General features: G+C 40.1%; 2 protein-coding genes and 1 pseudogene across 2 annotated transcripts; 1 reads left to right on the forward strand and 2 right to left on the reverse strand.

The window, feature by feature from the left end:
• Positions 1-945: 945 nt before the first annotated feature.
• Positions 946-3,469, reverse strand: LOC105056921 (uncharacterized protein C24B11.05). Its single transcript, XM_010939292.4, is given in 10 exon segments — positions 946-1,291; positions 1,412-1,477; positions 1,614-1,763; positions 1,766-1,894; positions 1,988-2,075; positions 2,179-2,216; positions 2,307-2,404; positions 2,508-2,573; positions 2,664-2,739; positions 3,294-3,469. Coding segments are annotated over 9 exon segments (852 nt in total). The 5' UTR covers positions 2,725-2,739; positions 3,294-3,469; the 3' UTR covers positions 946-1,135.
• Positions 3,470-7,528: 4,059 nt separating this feature from the next.
• LOC105056920 (ATP-dependent zinc metalloprotease FTSH 8, mitochondrial-like) lies at positions 7,529-17,965 on the reverse strand. The gene is made up of 8 exons (XM_073248509.1): positions 17,328-17,965; positions 17,008-17,239; positions 16,827-16,901; positions 13,477-13,610; positions 12,730-13,215; positions 11,731-12,498; positions 9,304-9,531; positions 7,529-8,278 (listed from the first exon to the last, which is right to left on the reverse strand). Exons 1-8 carry the CDS (start codon positions 17,385-17,387, stop codon positions 7,799-7,801), a joined length of 2,463 nt encoding a protein of 820 aa, XP_073104610.1. The 5' UTR covers positions 17,388-17,965; the 3' UTR covers positions 7,529-7,798.
• A 606-nt stretch (positions 17,966-18,571) lies between these two features.
• LOC109506584 (uncharacterized) lies at positions 18,572-19,394 on the forward strand (annotated as a pseudogene).

Here is a 19,394-nt window from a genome sequence, read left to right on the forward strand (position 1 = left end):
ATACTATCCATCAGAGTGCTGATGATGCTTGGCTTGAAGCCTGTCATCTTATCTATATTGCCTATCAGATTTAGTTGTCTCGGAACAGTCTTAGTTTTGATGAGGAGGTGGTTCCTGCTAGATGTGTTTTACAGAGGGCCTACAATTTGGCCACAAAGTATCACCGCTTCGACTCCACCGAGCTACCCTTGCACGACCTGAGTTCCTGGGACTCCCTGGCTATGTTTGCAGCATCTCAAAGGATTTTTTTCTTTTCTAGGGAGTCCCCACACTTTGGATTCGTCAAGATCAATTTCGATAACAGTGTCAGAGGGGGCAGAGGTGGCTCAAGATACGTCATTCGGGATCAGGACTTGAGATTGATTGCTGCAGGGGGCTCACCGCTATTGGAGCCGTCCGTCCCTAGTGCCGAGCTTCGTGCTGCATGGGCTGGTGTGCTATGTGCGACCCGAGAGCTGAGGGCTGGTAGGATCATCATTGAGAGGGACTCAATGATGGTTATCTGCTGGATCAGGAGTGGAGCCAAGTATCGCGAGGCTCACCCGTTCCTCAGAGATATATGGAGGGCGCTTCGTCAGTGCACTAATGCATCCACTCAGTATGTGTTCTGAGAAGCCAACAGTGTAGCAGACTGGATGGCTTCCTTCGTTGCTGATTACTTCGATGATTGGAGCTGGCGTCCGGGTGATGTTTGGCCCTAAGGCTTAAGGGATATACTCTTTGATATACTCTTTTTTGATTCCTTAGGCTATATTCGTATCAGAACTGTGTGATCGTCCATTTGTATCTGAAAAAAAAAAAAATGGAGTATCTACCAATTCCAAAGGCAGCAAGCAATCTTTGAGCCTTCTTCTTTTTAAAAAAAAAAAATAATAATAAAATATGATCTAATTTTGTACGAATATTGACAACAATGTAACGTTAAATCCACCCAGCTATAGGGTATAGAAAATAACAATATTTATTTCTCAATAATATTGCATACATATCAATTGACAAAATGGGGGTGCATCCTGCCCATTCCAAACATCACTCCTCCTCCAACCATAATTACAAGGATGAAGCAAGCAAGCAGAGCTAGGTTGCGAGGATGAGTCCTCTCCATCTGAGACGAATTAGATGGAAGCAAAAAGCATTAAGCAGTCACAGATGTCTCGATTGCAAGCTTGCCCTTGTATCGGACATCCTCTGATTTCTCAGCATCCTCCCACAGCTCAGGCAACGCTTCCCTGATGTTGTGGATGTTCTCCAATGAATGGTCTGCACCTTTGACTCTATGCGAAGTGCCCACCTGAATCAAACAAATTAAGGCAGCAATCGATCATATAACCATACCCAATCTCAAACCAACCCACTCCCAGCCCAGGAACAAAACTTGCATCAAAGAAACATGGGTAGCAAAGGGGCTCACCAGCACTGTATGGAGACCAATGCGTTTGCCTGACTGGATATTGCGGACACTGTCATCAAAGAAAATCTGGAAAGCAATTTGCAGCAATACACAACATCAGTATTTAGCACAATTCACCAAGAATATTTTGAGCAGTAAAGCTTATATGTGTTCTTAGGATGGTCCTATAATGTTAAGCTGATATGCAGAGAAGGAGTCTCACTGTTCTCTGGGGGTTAATGTTGGCGATTCTGAGAGCATGCTCCATAGAATCTGTGGATGGTTTGCACCGAATTGGTGTCTTCGGTAGATCGGAACCAGCATCTGGCTGAGAGAAGTGCTTGAGGATGTCGAAGACGTCTGCTGTGGTGGTGCGTCGGATGGTGAAGACGGATCAGTTGGTGGATTCAGAGTCTCAAAGCATATAATTCCTTCAAAACAGTCTTCCAACCCCAGCTTGCTAAGTACTTTGGCTGCATGGACCTTATCAGCATTTGTGAAAATCTGTTTTACGGTAGCAAAGACACATGCATCAGATTACAGTAAATCTTAGCAGGAGCATTTACCATTCCATGCAGGAGTGTTTGAGAAACTTACCACTTTGCGAATTGGCAGGCTTAGGAGAAGATGTCTAAGGATAGGATCTGGCTTCAACTTGTCATAAGGTAATCTTCCATGAACAAAACTGTTGAATACCAAAATATATGGTTAATATAACATAGACCATCACAAAATTATAGACACCGAATGTAGTAACCGACAAGGATGGAAGATGTGGCATTCATTACCTGTGGTAATCATCATAATCAAAAGTGTAGCCAATGGCCTGGGCAACATATAGTAGAAAACATATAAGAAAACAAGTAGAATAGTAATTTCAGATATTAAGAACAGGAGAAAACGTTATGTATCATACCCTGAGACCGGCCATGGTTGTCCCATAGTGCTTGTACAGTATATTACACATGTCTGAGATCTTGCTCTCCTCAATCCCTAGCTTCTCGATCATATAATCTGAACATAATAGCAATAGTTATGAGCCAGACGTGCCCGCTGCAAACTCTCTAAATATGACATAGAGAAACCATCAACAAAATTCAGAGAAGTGAATGCACACCTCCAATGTTTTTGCGGCACTCGGTTGCTATGCCAGAGCCGTAAGGGTATAGAGTATCGTCGAGATCTATATGTTGTTATAAAGCATAGAATTGGTAAATATTTGTTTTACTCAAATAGTATGTCTTAGAATAAAACTCCAAAGCAGAATACATACCAAAGAGAAGGCAATCATAATTAGGTGTCTGTGCCGGTCGGTATCGGTCCTCAAATTCCATTTCGATCTACTAGGACTTCAAAAGAAGAACAGAAAGGTCTTAGTCATATCGAACAAAACCAGCAAAATGGAGATGGGAAGGATGATTATTTTTCTCAAAATATAACATCCAATCATCCAAGAAGGTGCATTATACGTTTCTCGGTAGCTAATGAATATGAACTGAATTAAATGAAAGCCCCGTCTTCCTCAAATTTATAAAACATATGGTTGTATTAAAACCTCCCATTTTTCAGTACGGGCCAAAAAAAAAAAAAAAAAAATTCAGGCCATTTAAGTTTAAACTCCCCCACGAAAGAGGCACTTGACAAGCTAAGTTCGAGAAGGCTATCCCAAAGCCCAAACGATATAATCTTTGGGGGGGGAAAAAAAAGATTCATCATTTAGCTCTCCTTCATCAGAGGCCCATAGATTGCAAAACCTCCAAAACAGAATGCATTTGATTAAGTAGCGAAATAATCGAGCAATCAACAAAAAGTTAGAAAATTTCTTCACGAAAACAGGTCTTCGTCGAGATTTTTCTCGGGAAAGCAAGCAAGAAAAGTCGGAGGACAGGGATGGGGAAGATACCGGATTCAAACGTCCAAATATCAAATACGCAATGCGGAAGAGATCAATAGGGACGCAGCGAGAGATCGAAGGAGGGCAAAAGCTGGGGTTTTTCCTCGAAGAGAGGAATGGCGAAATCGAAGGCGGAGGGGGAAGAAGAGAGGTCGGGTTCCCCGGGTTTAAATAGGCGAACCGTTGGCCCTTCTAAACGCGATTGGTAGTAATTAAGATTTTTCTTAAATTAATTACGAACAAAAAAAAAAAAACGGGAGAAAAAGGTTCCTCGATTCCTCGCCTGCCAGCTTTCACAAAATAATTGGTAGAATGGTAGATCCCAACTGACGTGACACACGGTTTAATCGCCTGTCGAAGTCCAAATTATTTACGAAACTGTTTCTTTCTAGAGAAATGGGGACCGTTCAAACACAGCAGTCTAGGAATATCTGGCCCTTTGGAGCTAGGACGGGGGAAGCAACGGTGTCATCCGTGACGATTGAAAAGACGCGTAGGAGGGGGGCACTTCACCGGATGGTGGTCGTAGTCATACGTCTCTCGTGGGGGGCTTCTCTAAGCCGATAAATAATTGTCGCCACAAAGAGTGCTGACCAAGGTTTCAATTTCATAGTTTGCCGGTCGGTAGAAATAAGCTCAATGGTGGAGGGGTTTGGTTCGTAACTTCACGGAATAAAATGGTTTGGTCACGATTTGTAGAAAAAGCATCCTCTTCGCCGGCCAAATGATATACGTCCCTCTTTCTTGCATTATCCGGAGGACTTTTGCATACGATCCAAAACAATTTTCCATAGCATAAATTGCTTTTGCACTTAATTGCTGAGGGATAGTACAGAGTGCAGGCAATCCAGCTACCTGTCAATTCATTTAACTTACGCGATTGTTGTTCGGCTTGTGATGATTTGATTGATCTGCCATGGATGTTCTCAATTTTTACAAGTTTCTTTTTTTTTTTTTTCAATGCCATATTGATGAAAAATCTAATGATATAATTGATCGAGTGCCTAATAATTGAAGAATTTGGCGCTTATCATCTACTATAAATAGAAAGAATTAGTATATCTATAAATTCTCCCGAACACATATTCTCTATGATGTTTGGTACAAATTGTTGTACAGCTCTCGATCACTAATATCAAAAAATAGATGATCATTAAATAATATATGTCATGTATAATATAATATGTATGTTATTTGATGATCATTCATTTTTAAATGGCAGCCATCAAAAATTGTGCATCATGGAGAATCTTGATTGTATTATCTCACATGGGGAAACTGGAAAGTATGTAGCGTAGAGATTTTTTTATTATTTTTATATATATCTGCCCTGATACGTGGGCACCATGCAAAGTAGAATCGATCCACCAAGGGTGTTGATCGTAGTGTGTTTCGAAGCAGGTGCGGTTAATATTTTTTTAATACTTAATCCCGTTTTTTACTCCAACAAGTCAGCTTGGGTCACGTGATGGTCCAGGCATGGTATCAAAGCATCTAGCCTGGGAAAGATAGGCGTGAGTTATTTGCCCCGAAGAGACATGTGTGTAGTCCACGGAACTCCCACGTGTCTAATGAAGCTGTGGGAAAGGCCACTGTAGTTATGTTAGGAGGCAATTATTGGAGCATATATTTATGTGGAATTTGACATCCAGCTAGTGGAAACGCGTGGCAGCGGGATGCCCATAACTCTCCCCCCACCCCCCGGCAGAGCTTATAGGTTGGCAAGGTGGGACACGTGGCGTGAAACTCCGAACGGAGACGTGATAAGCCAACAGTGCAATGATTTGTCGACATTCGAAGCTTTCAATCGATGGATTTATCTAAAACTGTCGTCCTCTATTTTTTTTAAAAAAAAGGATCTCCTCCGGTGTTCCACTGCCGTCGGTTTATCACGGCTGGCAGGAAGGAGAGCCATCCATTCCAAGGTGAGCGCTGCATTGGTGGGTTTGCCAGTGAGTGTATACTATAACGATTCCATGAGCAGCCATGCTAGCTGGAATGCGGTGTATGTGACACCACATGTGGTCCAACCCTTTATTGTGCATCCTGAGTGATGGGTGCAGTACAGTGAGTACGACTCGTGACAGTAAAGAAGTGCCCAAATGGAAGGACAAAAATGCGTTCACATGTCTCCCTACAATAATTGCTGGTATTGTTATTTCTGTGCCAGATAAGCTGCTCCGCCCAAGATATTTGGGGGTCACTCTCTCTCTCGCTCTCTCACACACACACAAACACACGGATTACACATGAGACTTTGATTTCATTTTTTTTAATTCAAAGAGCATTGATCGTAATAAAACATATTTTGCCACCCATCGTTTTTTACTAAGAGGAATCTCTTTGATTTCACACGGTGTTTTCATTCGGGGACATGGAGCGCCGAGTCGGGCTGACCACGGAATTTGGTGATGGACAGGTGAAGCATGCAGGGGTGGTCGAAAGAAGAAAAGAAGAAGAAGAAGAGTATGCGGTATATATGAAAGCACCGAGGCCGGAGTGCTCTATTAAATAATCATTCCCAGTGCCACCAATTATTCATGCGCATCCTGATGGTTATGTTTCAACACCAAAAAAGTGATTAGGTTCAATTTCTGCTAGATATTATCTTATTTATTCTAAATTTTTTTTATGATTGACAACCTCTACATGGATGATAAAGACCGCTCAACAAGCCTCCTCTTCCTGCAACGTTCAACTTGCTTGAAAACATTGAAGGGCAATATGACGGAGCAACATATATGTGTATATTATACTACTCTGTTGGAGTCATACTTGATTATTACAACTTGTCGTGAAATGAAATGATTGACAATTGGGATTATTTCATTTTTTTTATTCACAATGTAGCTTTTATTCAGACTTAAATAATGAATGGGAAAGAACTAGTGTTTTGTATAGTAGGCTATAATCTATGACCCTTGGCTCTAGTTCTGTCTAAAATGTGATGTCAACTCTTATGCTAAACAAAAATTCAGTCAAAATAAGCAAACTTTATAAAATAAAAAAAAAGAAAATCAGATGAAATATATAATATTTTATGTTTTCCTTAATGTTTTGCTGATTTCGTGGAACTTCAAGAAATTTGATTTTGGAACGAAATATTTCTACCTCTGTGGCGTTATAAGTTAAAAATAGTCCCTTGTTAATAAGTTAATCTTTGTTCTTCAACATACAATTAAAGATAGTATAGAAGCATCTTTTAAAATACGTGATCAAGCTATGACCATACAAACCTGGGGTTATATAATTCACATATACTATAAATATTATAAATTCATAAACTAATAATTCACATATACTAATAATTTGAAAGGACCGACCTGACGTCCCAAGACAATTCTCATGCTTGTGATTGTTTCTGCAAAAAATAGAAGGTTTGGACGGTGAGACCACTCAATTTGAAATGACCGACCTGAAGTCGCGTAGCGGCGAAGGAACACAATAAGAGAAAAAAAACGCAACAATCCAACGGGGCAGGTGAATGAACTATCACAGCAAGGAAGTCCGTGGAGAGCAGGCTCTTTGGATCTTCTTTTCTTGTTCATAGGAAGATTGTTAAATATTGAGTAACTTGCTACCACAAAATAAATTTAAAAAAAAAAAAATATTGAGCAAGTGAAAGCTCCATCAGTTTTAGCTCTTTCTGCTTCTGCAAATTTTCTAGTGGCTCCACAGATTCCAAACCTAGGATCCGTCTTCAGGCCCAATCCATTTTGTCTTCATTATTATAGAAGCCTTCGATATCATTGGCCCACAGACTCCAGCCGAAAGCCTGTCCACATCATTCATGCATGATTATGATTTGAACGACCCTGCCAGCCAGAAGATCAATTATTTATCGCTAACCAAATTGCCGGGCAATCAAGCCTCGAGAATACGTCAGAATAGCACGTAAATGTTAGGTTGTTAAGCAATGAACCCAAGATCTGAAGGATTTCAGAAATCACTGGAAGTGGCTCGAGTATGGGTCCAAAGGGTGAGAGTAAAACAAGAGACCAACGCAAGCATGGCAATGAACCAAGGGACCTACGCTAATGATAAGGATGCAGCTGTTTTTGAGTTAAGCAGACATAAAATATAATTTTCTGATATCCCAATTGTTTTAACCTCCCCGATCATCCACTCAAAAGGTCAGAGGAAGGATGAGATTCCCAGGCGACGGGCTCTCCTTTTCTGATGACCCACCACGCAAACCAGAATAATTGATTGGGGACACTAGTTTTCAGCAAACAATACCAACATCCAACACAACCAAAACTCTTTAAATAATTAAAGCCTGAAAACACAAACCACGCCTGCTTTGCTGTATTGGACCACAATAGCAGGGAGAATTCTCCGCCCAAATTTGTCAAATCTCAATAAATTTATGACAAATGAATAGCGAAAAAGAATTAAGCTTACACGGCAAGGTGTTTGTCTTATGCAGATGCTGATTTGTACAGTTTCTCGAATACAAGGAAAAATAAATGTGGAAATTTATATGTTGAGTATACCTTGCCAAAACACCCTGGCTATGTGGGCACAACTTCCCCACTGAGTGATGACGACCTGTCATCTTCCTCAATGGCCTTTGAAGGTTCTCTACCCTCATCCTCCGCTTCCTCTTGGAACCCTTGTTTAAACCTATCATAATTTGTTGGTTCGCTCGATTTGAATGGGCGCTCACCAAGGACCCTGACTAAGTCATCTTGGTGCAGGACCTCCTTTTCCAATAGCAGCTCAGCGATCTGGATTACTTGATCCTTGTGTTCCTTTATCAGTTCCACTGTTCTCTGATAGGCCTTGGTAACCCATTCCCTCACCTCTGAATCAATAATTGCTGCGGTCTTGCTGCTGTAAGGCTTGGTCATTTCGAAAGTATCATCTCTCTGCGGAAATGAAAGGAGCCCAACCTTGTCACTGAAACCGTATACCGCTACTTGAGCGTAAGTCATCTTGGTCACTTTCTCCAAATCGTCTTGAGCTCCAGTAGAAATCTTCCCCAACAAGACCTAAGGAACCCATAAAAAATGACTAAGTTCTTGTCATGGTTAAACCATCTATCAGTCACCGCACAAAACATTAAGCTAAATGCATTGAATGGTGGGTGATCTAATACACTTTTGTGCTTTTATTTATTCTTTGTGATTTTCATATATCATCACTTTGCAAAGGAGTTAAGTTTGTAATCAATCAAATTATACTCCAGGACTGAAGTGCACAAGGCAACTAATGGAACTGGCACGACATTAATAAAGAAATCCACCATTTCAGTTTTATGATCATCAACCAGTGACGCAGTATGGCACAACCTTTTAAAAGGTGCGCAACAGTCTTGGTTACAATTGGAACTTCAACACAAATGGCGTGTCCATAAACAGTCACATATTCTGTTAACCAAACTAAAAGTCTATGGCTTACTACTTTGTCAAAAGGTTCTGAAAAACACATAGATGAGCAGAAGCAGATGCACCTACGACATCATGCTTTCAAGAAACAGCAGATTCCAAAACATGATCAGAGCATTCAATTCAAACATTGTTAAGATGGAATATTTGATTGACAGGGAAAGAGAAAACAGAAGGTGACCTGTATAGTTCAACGATCATATGTTACATGCATAAACAATGATATTCATTTCCCACCTAATACTTAATCCAGTAAAGATTCTTAGCAAAAACTCCAATTGTTTAAAAAAAGTCCAATTAAAGAGAATATCACAGAAAAAAAAAAAAATACTGCATGACATACCACAATATACACTGACGCCATTTTACTGAGATGCATTGATTTAAGCCGTATATGTGAATTATGAAAGGAACTATCAAATACTACTTTCAGTTATTATAGTTAAATGGTATCAAGTGCAATATCACACTATCAGGAAAAAGAGAAAGATATAAGCTACTTTCAAAATTTTCATAATAACATATCTAAGTTTTAATTTTCCATCCTTTTCACTTTTTTCTTTTTTTAACTTCTTGCATGGAACCTGATTATTTAATAGATGAAAGTGAGAAGGGAGACAGTTTTTTACCTCTTCAGATGCACGCCCACCCAGTGTCCTGCATGTCATGTCAAAAAGCTGCTCCTTGGTCATTAGGAGGTTTTCATTTGGCACATACTGGGCAAAGCCCAATGCCGCAGTTCCACGTGGAACTATGGTAACTTTAAGTAAAGGCTCTGCATGCTCCAAAAACCATCCAGCAACAGCATGACCTGATTCATGGTAAGCAACAGTTCGACGTTCCAGCTTGCTGATCGCCTACCAACAAGATAATGGCATCAGCTTGGCCAATTACAGTGACAAAGTCAGGATAAAAATCTTTGTAGCATTAGCAGGAGAATTCGAAGCATAACAAGCTTCAGTCTGGAATTTTGGTTATAAAAATGTTGATATTAATATAGTTGAAAAACTGAGTACAGAGTTTTAAATTGGCTATCAGTGGTACAAGCTAATATATTTTTCCTGATATTTGTACTGTTAAATTTTCAGGAAGTCCATGAATGTTTTTGAGCCAGTTATATACATGTAATACGCCTTGTAGAGTGCTACATGTTCTCAGTAGCTCTATCGATGCATAAGGATGCCAAAAGATCACTAGACAAGGTTTAACATTGTTGAATACTAAACACTGATATTATTCATGTCTCATGGAGCACAAGATGTCGGCAACATTGGACTTTTACTCCAAACAACCTGTTATTACAGATAATTTTAAACAGCAGGATTGCCTGATAACTGAAGATGTACCTTTCATCAATTTAGACCACAAATTGTCAATGGAATGTGTTTAATCTATTTTCTTTTAATTGGTCAGAAAAAGTTGGGGAATAGGATACACAATACATCAGTTAACAAGAAAACGCACAAGGGAACAAACCTGAAATAAAAGTGAAAGCAGTTCACTGAAATAGTTTACAAACTCTAGAACCACCAGTAAGACCAAGAAAGCCCATACGCTTGTCAGCTCAGCTAAGCATAAAAAGAAAGCTTGCAAGCTTGTTGCCTAACCTAAGCATTTGGAAGAAAGATGTAACTTCTCCTGACCTATGTCCCTCCTTCCATTAGGGCATTCCACCATGAGCCCAAGGAATAACAGTGCCAAGATTCACTTCTTATGTGAGTGGCAGAACCAAAGTGGGGTTCTGGTGAAAGTTTGTCAAATATGTGTCTCTAGCTCCATAAAAATGAAGACCAAACTGCTAATTTTAAACCTTGACTTCAGAGAAGGTTTCAGAAAGTGGGCACCTTCACTTTCAAGCATTTACTTCCAACCAACTACAGCCAAGGAGAGATGCATCAATCTATGGCCTACTTGTCTCAAGAATACAACAAGGTCTTTTGCCTCCATTTGAGGTATTGCTCTATATAGCATAAAAAACCCCGGACCACCAAAGTAGGAAGGGCCCAGCTTTTTAAAACATTGATTCCATCAAAACTGACATCAAGAACAGTGCATGCAGACAGTTACAGGTGTTAATTTGATTTCATTGTTAAAACGGGAATTCTGTGTGCTCCAATCAGATACCAAGCAATTGCTTCCCAAGCTGAACAAACCCTCTTTGTTGAAGAACCTACAAACTAGAAAGAGCTGTCAATTTTATGTGTCTACGTGAGAAGTTTAATGAAGGAGAGCTTTTCCTCAAATGTTTCCCATTCCTCACTTTCAAATAATCCACACTGAATTTGCAAATCCAACCAAAACAAAAACCATAATTTTTTACCATCCCACAAAACATCAACAGTGATACTTGAAGAATACCTAGCGCACATCCAGCAAGACTAGGAAGCATGACCAGCAATGCATATAATAGCTGGGGAGACCATTTGCTGAAAATCCATTGCTAAGCAAATAAGACAATAGTTGAGCATCCCAAAGAGCTTAAACTCATGTTATGGTAGCCAACCATTTAGACAGCTGGGGATAGCATGGGAGAAGGGGAAGCTGGAAAAGCAAATAGATCCAGCACAGTGCAAGTGATGATGAAGGCTGAAAGGATTTATCTTGAAAACAAAATTCTTTGAAGAAAACACAAGAAAAATAAAAAAAATAGATGGGCATTTTTCTAATCTCAATTCTTATGCATGGATTATGTTTACATGTTTAAGAATGTCTAATGGCATAAGCCTTGTTGATTAACTTCAATAGCAGCCAAAAAAAAAAAAGAATAAGCACAATGTCACTCAACAGAAAATTACCAAATATAAATCATCAAACATGATAAAGTTCTCGCAACAGAAGAGAAGAGTGTCTATCAAAGCAACCTAATAATTTCAACAATAACTTAAATGATAGTACTAAAAAAGGTTCATGGTAATAACAGCAACACAAATGAAGAGGGACCGCACAATAGTTAAGATAACAATATTTAAAGAGAGGTTAAGAAAAATAGTATGAATAATAACTGAACAACCATAAATAGAAAATAGGAAATGAAATGAACATTGAAGTAAAGTTACCTTATTTTTCTTCTCCAAACCACCAATTATACGATCAATAGCAGCTTCAAAATGCTGCATTGTAACATGTGTTTCTTCACTTCTTGCAGCTATAAGAGCAGCCTCATTGCAAACATTGGCAATGTCAGCGCCAGCAAATCCAGGCGTAAGGGCAGCTAGCCTTTGGGAGTAATATGATGGATCTTTATCCATCTTGATCTTCTTAAGATATATACGGAATATCTGATCACGTCCTTTTATGTCAGGTTTGTCGATTGTAATTTGACGATCAAACCGACCTGGCCTTAACAGGGCCTTATCCAAGATATCAGGCCGATTGGTGCCAGCAAGTACAACCACCCCAGAGGTTGTTCCAAATCCATCCATCTCCACGAGTAATTGATTTAGTGTGCTTTCACGCTCATCATTGGAACCCGAGAAGCCTCCACGGCCTCTTGCTCGACCAATTGCATCAATTTCATCAATAAAAATTATGCTAGGTGCACACTGTCGGGCTTCTGCAAACAAGTTCCTCACTCTGGAAGGTCCAACACCAACAAACATTTCCATAAAATCTGAACCAGCAATAGACAAGAAAGGTACACCAGATTCCCCAGCTGTTGCTTTTGCAAGAAGTGTTTTCCCTGTACCAGGAGGGCCTACAAGAAGGGCACCTTTGGGAATTTTCGCTCCTAGTTCCTCATATTTCTTTGGATTTTTTAAGAAGTGCACAAATTCCATAATTTCTTGTTTGGCCTCATCACAGCCAGCTACATCTTTAAAGAATACCTGGACCAGACATACAGGTACAAAATCATCACTACCCATTCAACTAAAATGATCAAGCAAAAGTCATTATATAAAGCATCAAAAAGATGGAACTGATCATGATGAATATGCTCTCCAATGCAACTATTGGTAGTATCATAATTCAATCCTTATCCTGTAATCAACCCACAATAGTTAAAGGTGAACATTACAGATGGGAGGAAAGGGCTAATGTGCAAGTGAGATGCTGACCTTATTTTTTGAATTCTTATCCATCTTTGTCACTTGAGCTTTTCCAATGTTAAATATCCCACGATTCCCCCTTCCTGCACCACCACCTATGCTAAATCCGCCTTGTATTCTTCGCCCCATCAGGTAAATAAGCCCCACAAGAAACAATGTTGGAGCAAATCTAAGCAATTCCTGGTACCAAATTACTTCAGAAATATATCTGACAGGGACATAATCATGAGGATCTATCCCCAAGGCTTTCTGAGCTTCATCCAATTTTTCTTCAAATGATTCCACAGTTCCAATGTTGAAGTAATACTTATACTGGCTACCAGTATGCCCGGGAGGCATATTTGTTGGGGATCGTTGGATCTCATTGTCCTCCGTTTGCTTGCTTATCTTTGGATAATTTCTGACATACACTTTTGCAACTGATTTATTGGACACAACAATGTGATCCACTAAACCAGGTTCCAACAGCTTATTCTTAAACTCCTGGAAACTAATCTGTAAGAAATAACATTAAAATCATCTGACATCAGAAAAATGGAAAAGCAAGAAATTACATTGATATCTAGGCACAAACTACTATTACTGAAAAACTACAAATTCAGTCTTCTCAGGACAACACAACTTTATTTTTCTGCATGGAACAAGTTACTGGTGGCATGTGATTGAATAAAAATATCAAGGAATCCTATTATTTAGAAGTGACAACAAACAGATGAAATGTAAAATCACTTAATTGGTCATAAATGCAGGACTAACCTCTTTTTGGTCAGAAGAGCCCAATGAAAAGGATGAAAGCAATAGTCCAATAAACAGTATAGGAGTGAGGTAACTCAGCAACTGTTTCATAAAATTCTCCTGAAAATATCCCTGATCTTCTGTATTGGAATTCTCTAAAAGAAAGCAACAAAAATAAATAAATAAATAAATAAATAAATTGCTGCAAATAATTTCCACTTGAAAGATCCAGCAAAAACACAATATGTAAATGCTGAAAGAAATATGAAATGTCACATAAATCTGACCTCATTTGCTATACACTAAATGAAATTCCTTTCACAAAATGCAAGCTTTTTGACATATCGTTTTACTAAATGATGGAAACAATATTCTCTCAGCATAGGTATTGCAAGTATTTCCATTATGGTGGAGGATTGCATAAGTGATGGCTGACAACCATGTTAACACTTCTGTTTACTGATCAATGGTATATTAAAGGTTACTACTTCTGAGAAATTACATAGAAAAACTAAAATCAAAATATCTCTCACATACACACATGCAGACAAGTTGCTTTTTTAGAATAATTACATGTTTTTACTTGCAAATAATATAAGTCACCTTAACGAGGATTCCGTGGATGAAGTTCCATCCACGTATAAATAATACAAATAATCTTAAGAGGATTCCAATTGTGTTGATGTAGTATCCAGATTAAGGTAGATCTTAAATAGAACATAATACTCGAACTCAGGTCAAAGAGGGATTTTTTTTTTCCAATCTAATAGATTTTATATGTTGTCCTCCCATAATATCCCCATTCATGTTGACTTTGAAATGTATGAACTGCTTATAAAATGGACATTGACCTAGTTTCAGTTTCTGACCACTATGGGTGTCACTGGGTCTGATTACACCAGCTTGCTGCAATTTGGAATACTTTTCTTCGACTAGTCACATATCTCTGCACAACCGAAGACTGTCTCATAACAGCAAGAGTCATGTCCTTCCATCCTCTAGAGTTTCAATTGCAATAAGACTTGACCAAAGTTGGCCTGATTGGGCCCAATTTTGCCAGGCTTGGGAAAGGGTCTTTGGCCCATCGAGTCACATCAGGCTCAAACTTGGCATTTTTAACCTAGCCTAGCCTGACTATATGTTATATATATTATCTATATATTATAAATTATATATCATAATATATTTTTAATTATTTTAAAATTAAAAATGTGAAATAGAAGGGAAGGGGGAGAATTGAGAGCTCTAAAGGCTAAAACTGTAATCCCCCATCCTCTTCTTTAACGCATACGTCATTAGCTGCCCCGTCGATTCTACTCCAACCTCTTCCGCCTCCTCTCTCTATTTGTGCTTCCCCACCAGCCAAACTGCCACTGCTCTCTACACCTCCAGCCACCACTACTCCTCTCACCCCTTCTCTCTAGGTCCCACCAAGCCAGCTGCCCTCTTTGCCACCCGCCCAGCCCCACTACCTTCCTCCCCAGCCCTCAGCCCCAACCTAGCCAAAGAAATAAAGGCTAGGAACTCCATCTCTCTCTCTCTCTCTCTCACACACACACACACACACACACACAACACATGGGGCACCTAGGTTGGTTCGGGCCATTAAGCCAAGCCAAACTGGGCTTTTAGGATATGCATTGGGCCAAGCTCAGACTCTGAATATCAAACATGAAGCCGAGCCAGGTCAAGTCTGACTTGGAAAATTTTCGTTGATAACAGACTCAAGCCTAGCCCTAAATATGCAAAAAGATACCAAATATATCAACATCTATTTAGATCAAGTCCTTTTAGGGTAGGTACCTGTTCAGGATCAAGTAAATCCTTTCTATGGTAGCTAATATATGTAAAAATATACCAAATACATCAACATCTATTTACCCTAAATCCATCTCAAACTCAGAACAAAGACCTTACTTTCATGCAACAAAAACAAGGGCTATAAGGCACCAAGTACCCATCCATAATGACTACAGAGGCACTCTACTTTAACTCAAATTTAATGTACCTGGATGGGACCAATTTTGATCAATTTCACTTTGAGTTTGACTGGAGCAATCCCTCTAACAACCTAAGCTACAAAAGTAAGATACTCTGAAACCATGGTACACTTTCTTTTCGAGGTTTTAAATACAGATGTTAAGTCTCCTCTAAAACGCAAGTAAGCTTTGCAAAACTACTATATTTTTCACAGAACATGAATAAAGATATATCCTTATCTTCTGTAACATCAACTGACAACCGTAGAGAAACTATATATGGAACGATCCAGGTGCCTCATGACCAGTCCTTGCCTTGTGGCTTGTCAAGATAGGGCCGTTAGGCGCATCCCTTGGCTTAACTTTTGGGCACATAAACTTGGTTCATGAAAACTAGACTAGCTAAAATTATTGTTCTCATGAGAACTAGACTAGCTAAAATTATTGTTCGCAAGCAAGTCTATATCAATTTTGATCTCATTGATCCGAACCAAGTTTTCCATGGATTGAAGAAATTTGCAATGGTGAAGATCTTCATATATTTTGGAAGTGATCATGATCATCAAAATTTCATATCTTGTCAATTATCTGGGATCAGATGACTGTGTATAGGATCTCTAATATTTGGATATTCAAAATGGTTGGAGATCTCTTCTACCATATCATTATTTTCTAGATCATCAATCTTGTTGTTTACTTGGTTTGACATCCAATTTGAATGTTGGCAAGATACTTTTATTGTCTCACGTCCAACAATGTCATTGATTTGATGGAAAACATAAAGAAGCTGAAATAACAAACTGTTGCCCCACAATTGTAAATCGATAGGTACCATGATGATAGAAAGTTTTGCTACTATAATAATAATTGGTCAAGAGTCTACAAATGCCAGCTGATCGACCCAAGAAAATGCTGAAAAGACGGGAAAAAAAATGAAAGAACCTTGGAATTCCTCAGTAAAAATACCACTTGGGAATTCATTATGCAAAAAAGGTCACCATAAAACATTCAAAAACTCATACGCTCATTTATAAAGACATCAAGGGCCTAAATCCAATAGCGACAGCATTACAAGTTTCCAAAGCACAGAAGGAATATGTTTGTATGGAGCAACCAACATATCTTTGATGTTGACAAAACATCCAAAAACAAACAAGGTAATAGAAGAAACTAATTCCAAGATTTCTGACTCTAACTGATGTAAACATCGTTTAAAAAACAACCCACCACTCAGACGATAATTACATATTTTTTCCAGTTCCACGACCAGTATTGTCAAGTATCACATTCCGTTATTCCATTTGAACGGTTGTGTTACAGATTGTTTATTAAAACTCCTTTTTCTTCTTCTATTGAAATGAATACTAAAGAAGATGGAATAATACCACATACCTTTCGAATCCGATTTGTTATTCTCATTTCCTTTCGGAGTTTCCTTCTTATGCTTCGGGTAGTAGTTCTCATAATCTAGCAATTAATGAAACAGAAAATTCCAACTTAACAGAGCCACCAAAGAAAGAGAGAGGGCCCGGGAAAAAACAGACATTGGAAGATCGAAACTTTAAACGCCTACTCTTCTTGTTCGGTGATTCAGTAGAAAAGAACCGTCTCAAGCTAGGATTCGCAAGCAAGAATCTCCAATCCCGCTGGTAATTATTGGCTCCAAGAGCCTTATTCGCTCCAATGGAAGTCAAATAACTCCTCAGAAACCCCAAACCTCCACTGTCACCACGAAAAACCGGTGATTGCAGCAGGGATTCTTTCGAACACCCAGACCTCACACCATGACCACACGAGATAGCGCCCTTCGGATGGAAACCGATACATAAGAAGAGTAGAAAACGGAAAATAATCGAAGAAAAGATCAAAGAGGGGTATGAGAAACGAACTTACGGTTTCGAATCGGGAACGCGAGGATCGCGAGAGAGAGCGTCCGAGCCTGGAAAGGATCATCTTTTTCCGCGAGCTAACGCATGAACTGGCGAGGAAAGGGCGGAGAAGAACCCTAGAACGATGGTTTCGAATCCGATTAACGGGGAGTAGTGGTAGGGAAAGAAGGAAGAAGGGGATTTATGAGGTGTCACGGTCATCAGCCAGAGAAGATGTCGCGGTTCAGGCTCTGGCGCCTAAGATAAATGCAGCAGACCGGAGTGCAATGGTACCGACGGTGATCATAACCAGCGTTGCGGGCGATATGAATTTTTAAACAGAGCCGTGGTGGCGGCTGGCACGCCAGAAGGACGGGAAAAAGTCCAAGTGAAGGGTGAGACTTTCTAGAACATTAAGCAAGTCTTCCCTTCTCGCGCGAGGCTATTGCTTGGGGACCAAGATTTGGATGGGCTTGGCGGGTTCACGGATTGCAGCTACGGAGGTGACCGGATCCCAGACTGGCTGCTGCTAGGGAACTCTTTGAAGACCCTCCAAACGGATGGTTGATTGGAACATCGTATAGGATGACCAGTTTTATGCTACCCATGTAATCATTTTAGTCATCTTTCAGCAACCGGGATGCATCTATTTTTGTTCTGCAGCATTTGGCTCGGTTATGATTTCTTTTAAAGAAAATATGTTTGTATAGCTTACCTCAGCCAAAAAAATAGATGTCTGTCTGGCTCCTTGCTAAAACAGAATAATCGTGTCTGTTATTCCAGTTGATATGCTGATTTCAGAGGTAAATGCCTTTTGATCTAAAAGAAATTATTTATGCATCGTGGGCAGTATAGAATCGTACGTACTGTTCGTAATAATTAGTTCATGCGCAAAATCAAAATGCGATGCACAAAAAAAAAAATTTTTTGTTTCATCCACCCTGAGGAACTAATCACCACGGGCGATGTGCGCTGTTCTGCACTGCCCATGGTTCCCTCTCTATTAAAAAAAAAAAAAAAAAAAAAAAAGGCGTTTTCAGGTACAGGGTTATGCTTAAACGAACGGCTCAATTCATGAATCATTTGCATGCCACTTCTATAAAAATATCCAACAGACCCTCATCGGTTTGAATAAAAATTATGTTTTAGTAAATCTAATATAATTTGCTATTGTTTTTGACTGAACTCTATAATTCAGATTTGATAAAATACGAGACGAGTCTAGCAGCTACAGCCTCTTTTATTTTTTATTTTTCAAAAGAAAGATGAGTACAGCATGGAGGCAACCTACGTTCTCCCCCCCTCGCGCTCTTCCTGCGCTCCCCCTCTGCGCCGCAGCGCCACCTTCCTGCTCTTTCCCCTAAAAATCCCACCAATATCTCTCTCAGACCCAACCACAAACACCTGATCCCCATGTCAGCCTCTTCCCACTCCCAACCTAACCTCCCAAAACCCAAACACCTGATCCCCATGTCAGCCTCTTCCCACTCCCAACCTAACCTCCCAAAACCCTTCTCCTTCTCCTACTTCGGCATGACATAAGTCTTCTGGCCCTGGCTCTTCGCTGTCCTCCTCGCCGCCTACGGCATCTATTCCTTCTTCTTCTTCTTCGAGTCTTCCATCCGGAAGCGCCTCCACGGTGAGTTCTACCCCCGCTCCCACGTCCCCAAGTGGGATGCCAGCCTCCCCCGCGCCCAGATTAGGTTGGCAGTCTTCGGATTCGTCGGGCACTGGCCTGCTGCGTGTGAAGGGCGCCCGTGTTGCACCGGACCTCGGGCGGGTGGGCCAGTGTGGAGATGTGGCTTTTGTTTGCTATGACGCTCTTCATGCGCCACCACTCAATAATTCTTTACCTCTCGAGAAGGTGGTGCGGTTCGTGCCGTGTCGGTGGGTGCACGATCCACAATGCTGCTGTTTGCTCTACATTGCATCACGCGCGCCGATTGGCTTGTTGTTTCTTCTCGTGGTGAAATTGCCGTATTAAGGGCGAAAGGCAGAGTTGGAGTCGTCTCTGATCTTGGAGACTTTTAGGGAGAGGAACACGGAGTATATGAAAAAGGTCAGGTGTAGGCTAATTCCTCTTTTCTATTGA

This window comes from Elaeis guineensis, chromosome 14, assembly GCF_000442705.2.
Source record: "Elaeis guineensis isolate ETL-2024a chromosome 14, EG11, whole genome shotgun sequence".
NCBI lineage: Eukaryota > Viridiplantae > Streptophyta > Magnoliopsida > Arecales > Arecaceae > Elaeis > Elaeis guineensis.

Bases quoted from the DNA above. Each gene is read 5' to 3' on its own strand.
- LOC105056920 (XM_073248509.1), bottom strand. From the start codon at position 17,387: ATGATCCTTTCCAGGCTCGGACGCTCTCTCTCGCGATCCTCGCGTTCC. The intron at 17,240-17,327 runs GTAAGTTCGTTT...TTCCATCCGAAG, and splicing joins CGCGTTCCCGATTCGAAACC to GGCGCTATCTCGTGTGGTCA. The intron at 13,611-16,826 runs GTATGTGGTATT...GCTTTCTTTTAG, and splicing joins TAACAAATCGGATTCGAAAG to AGAATTCCAATACAGAAGAT.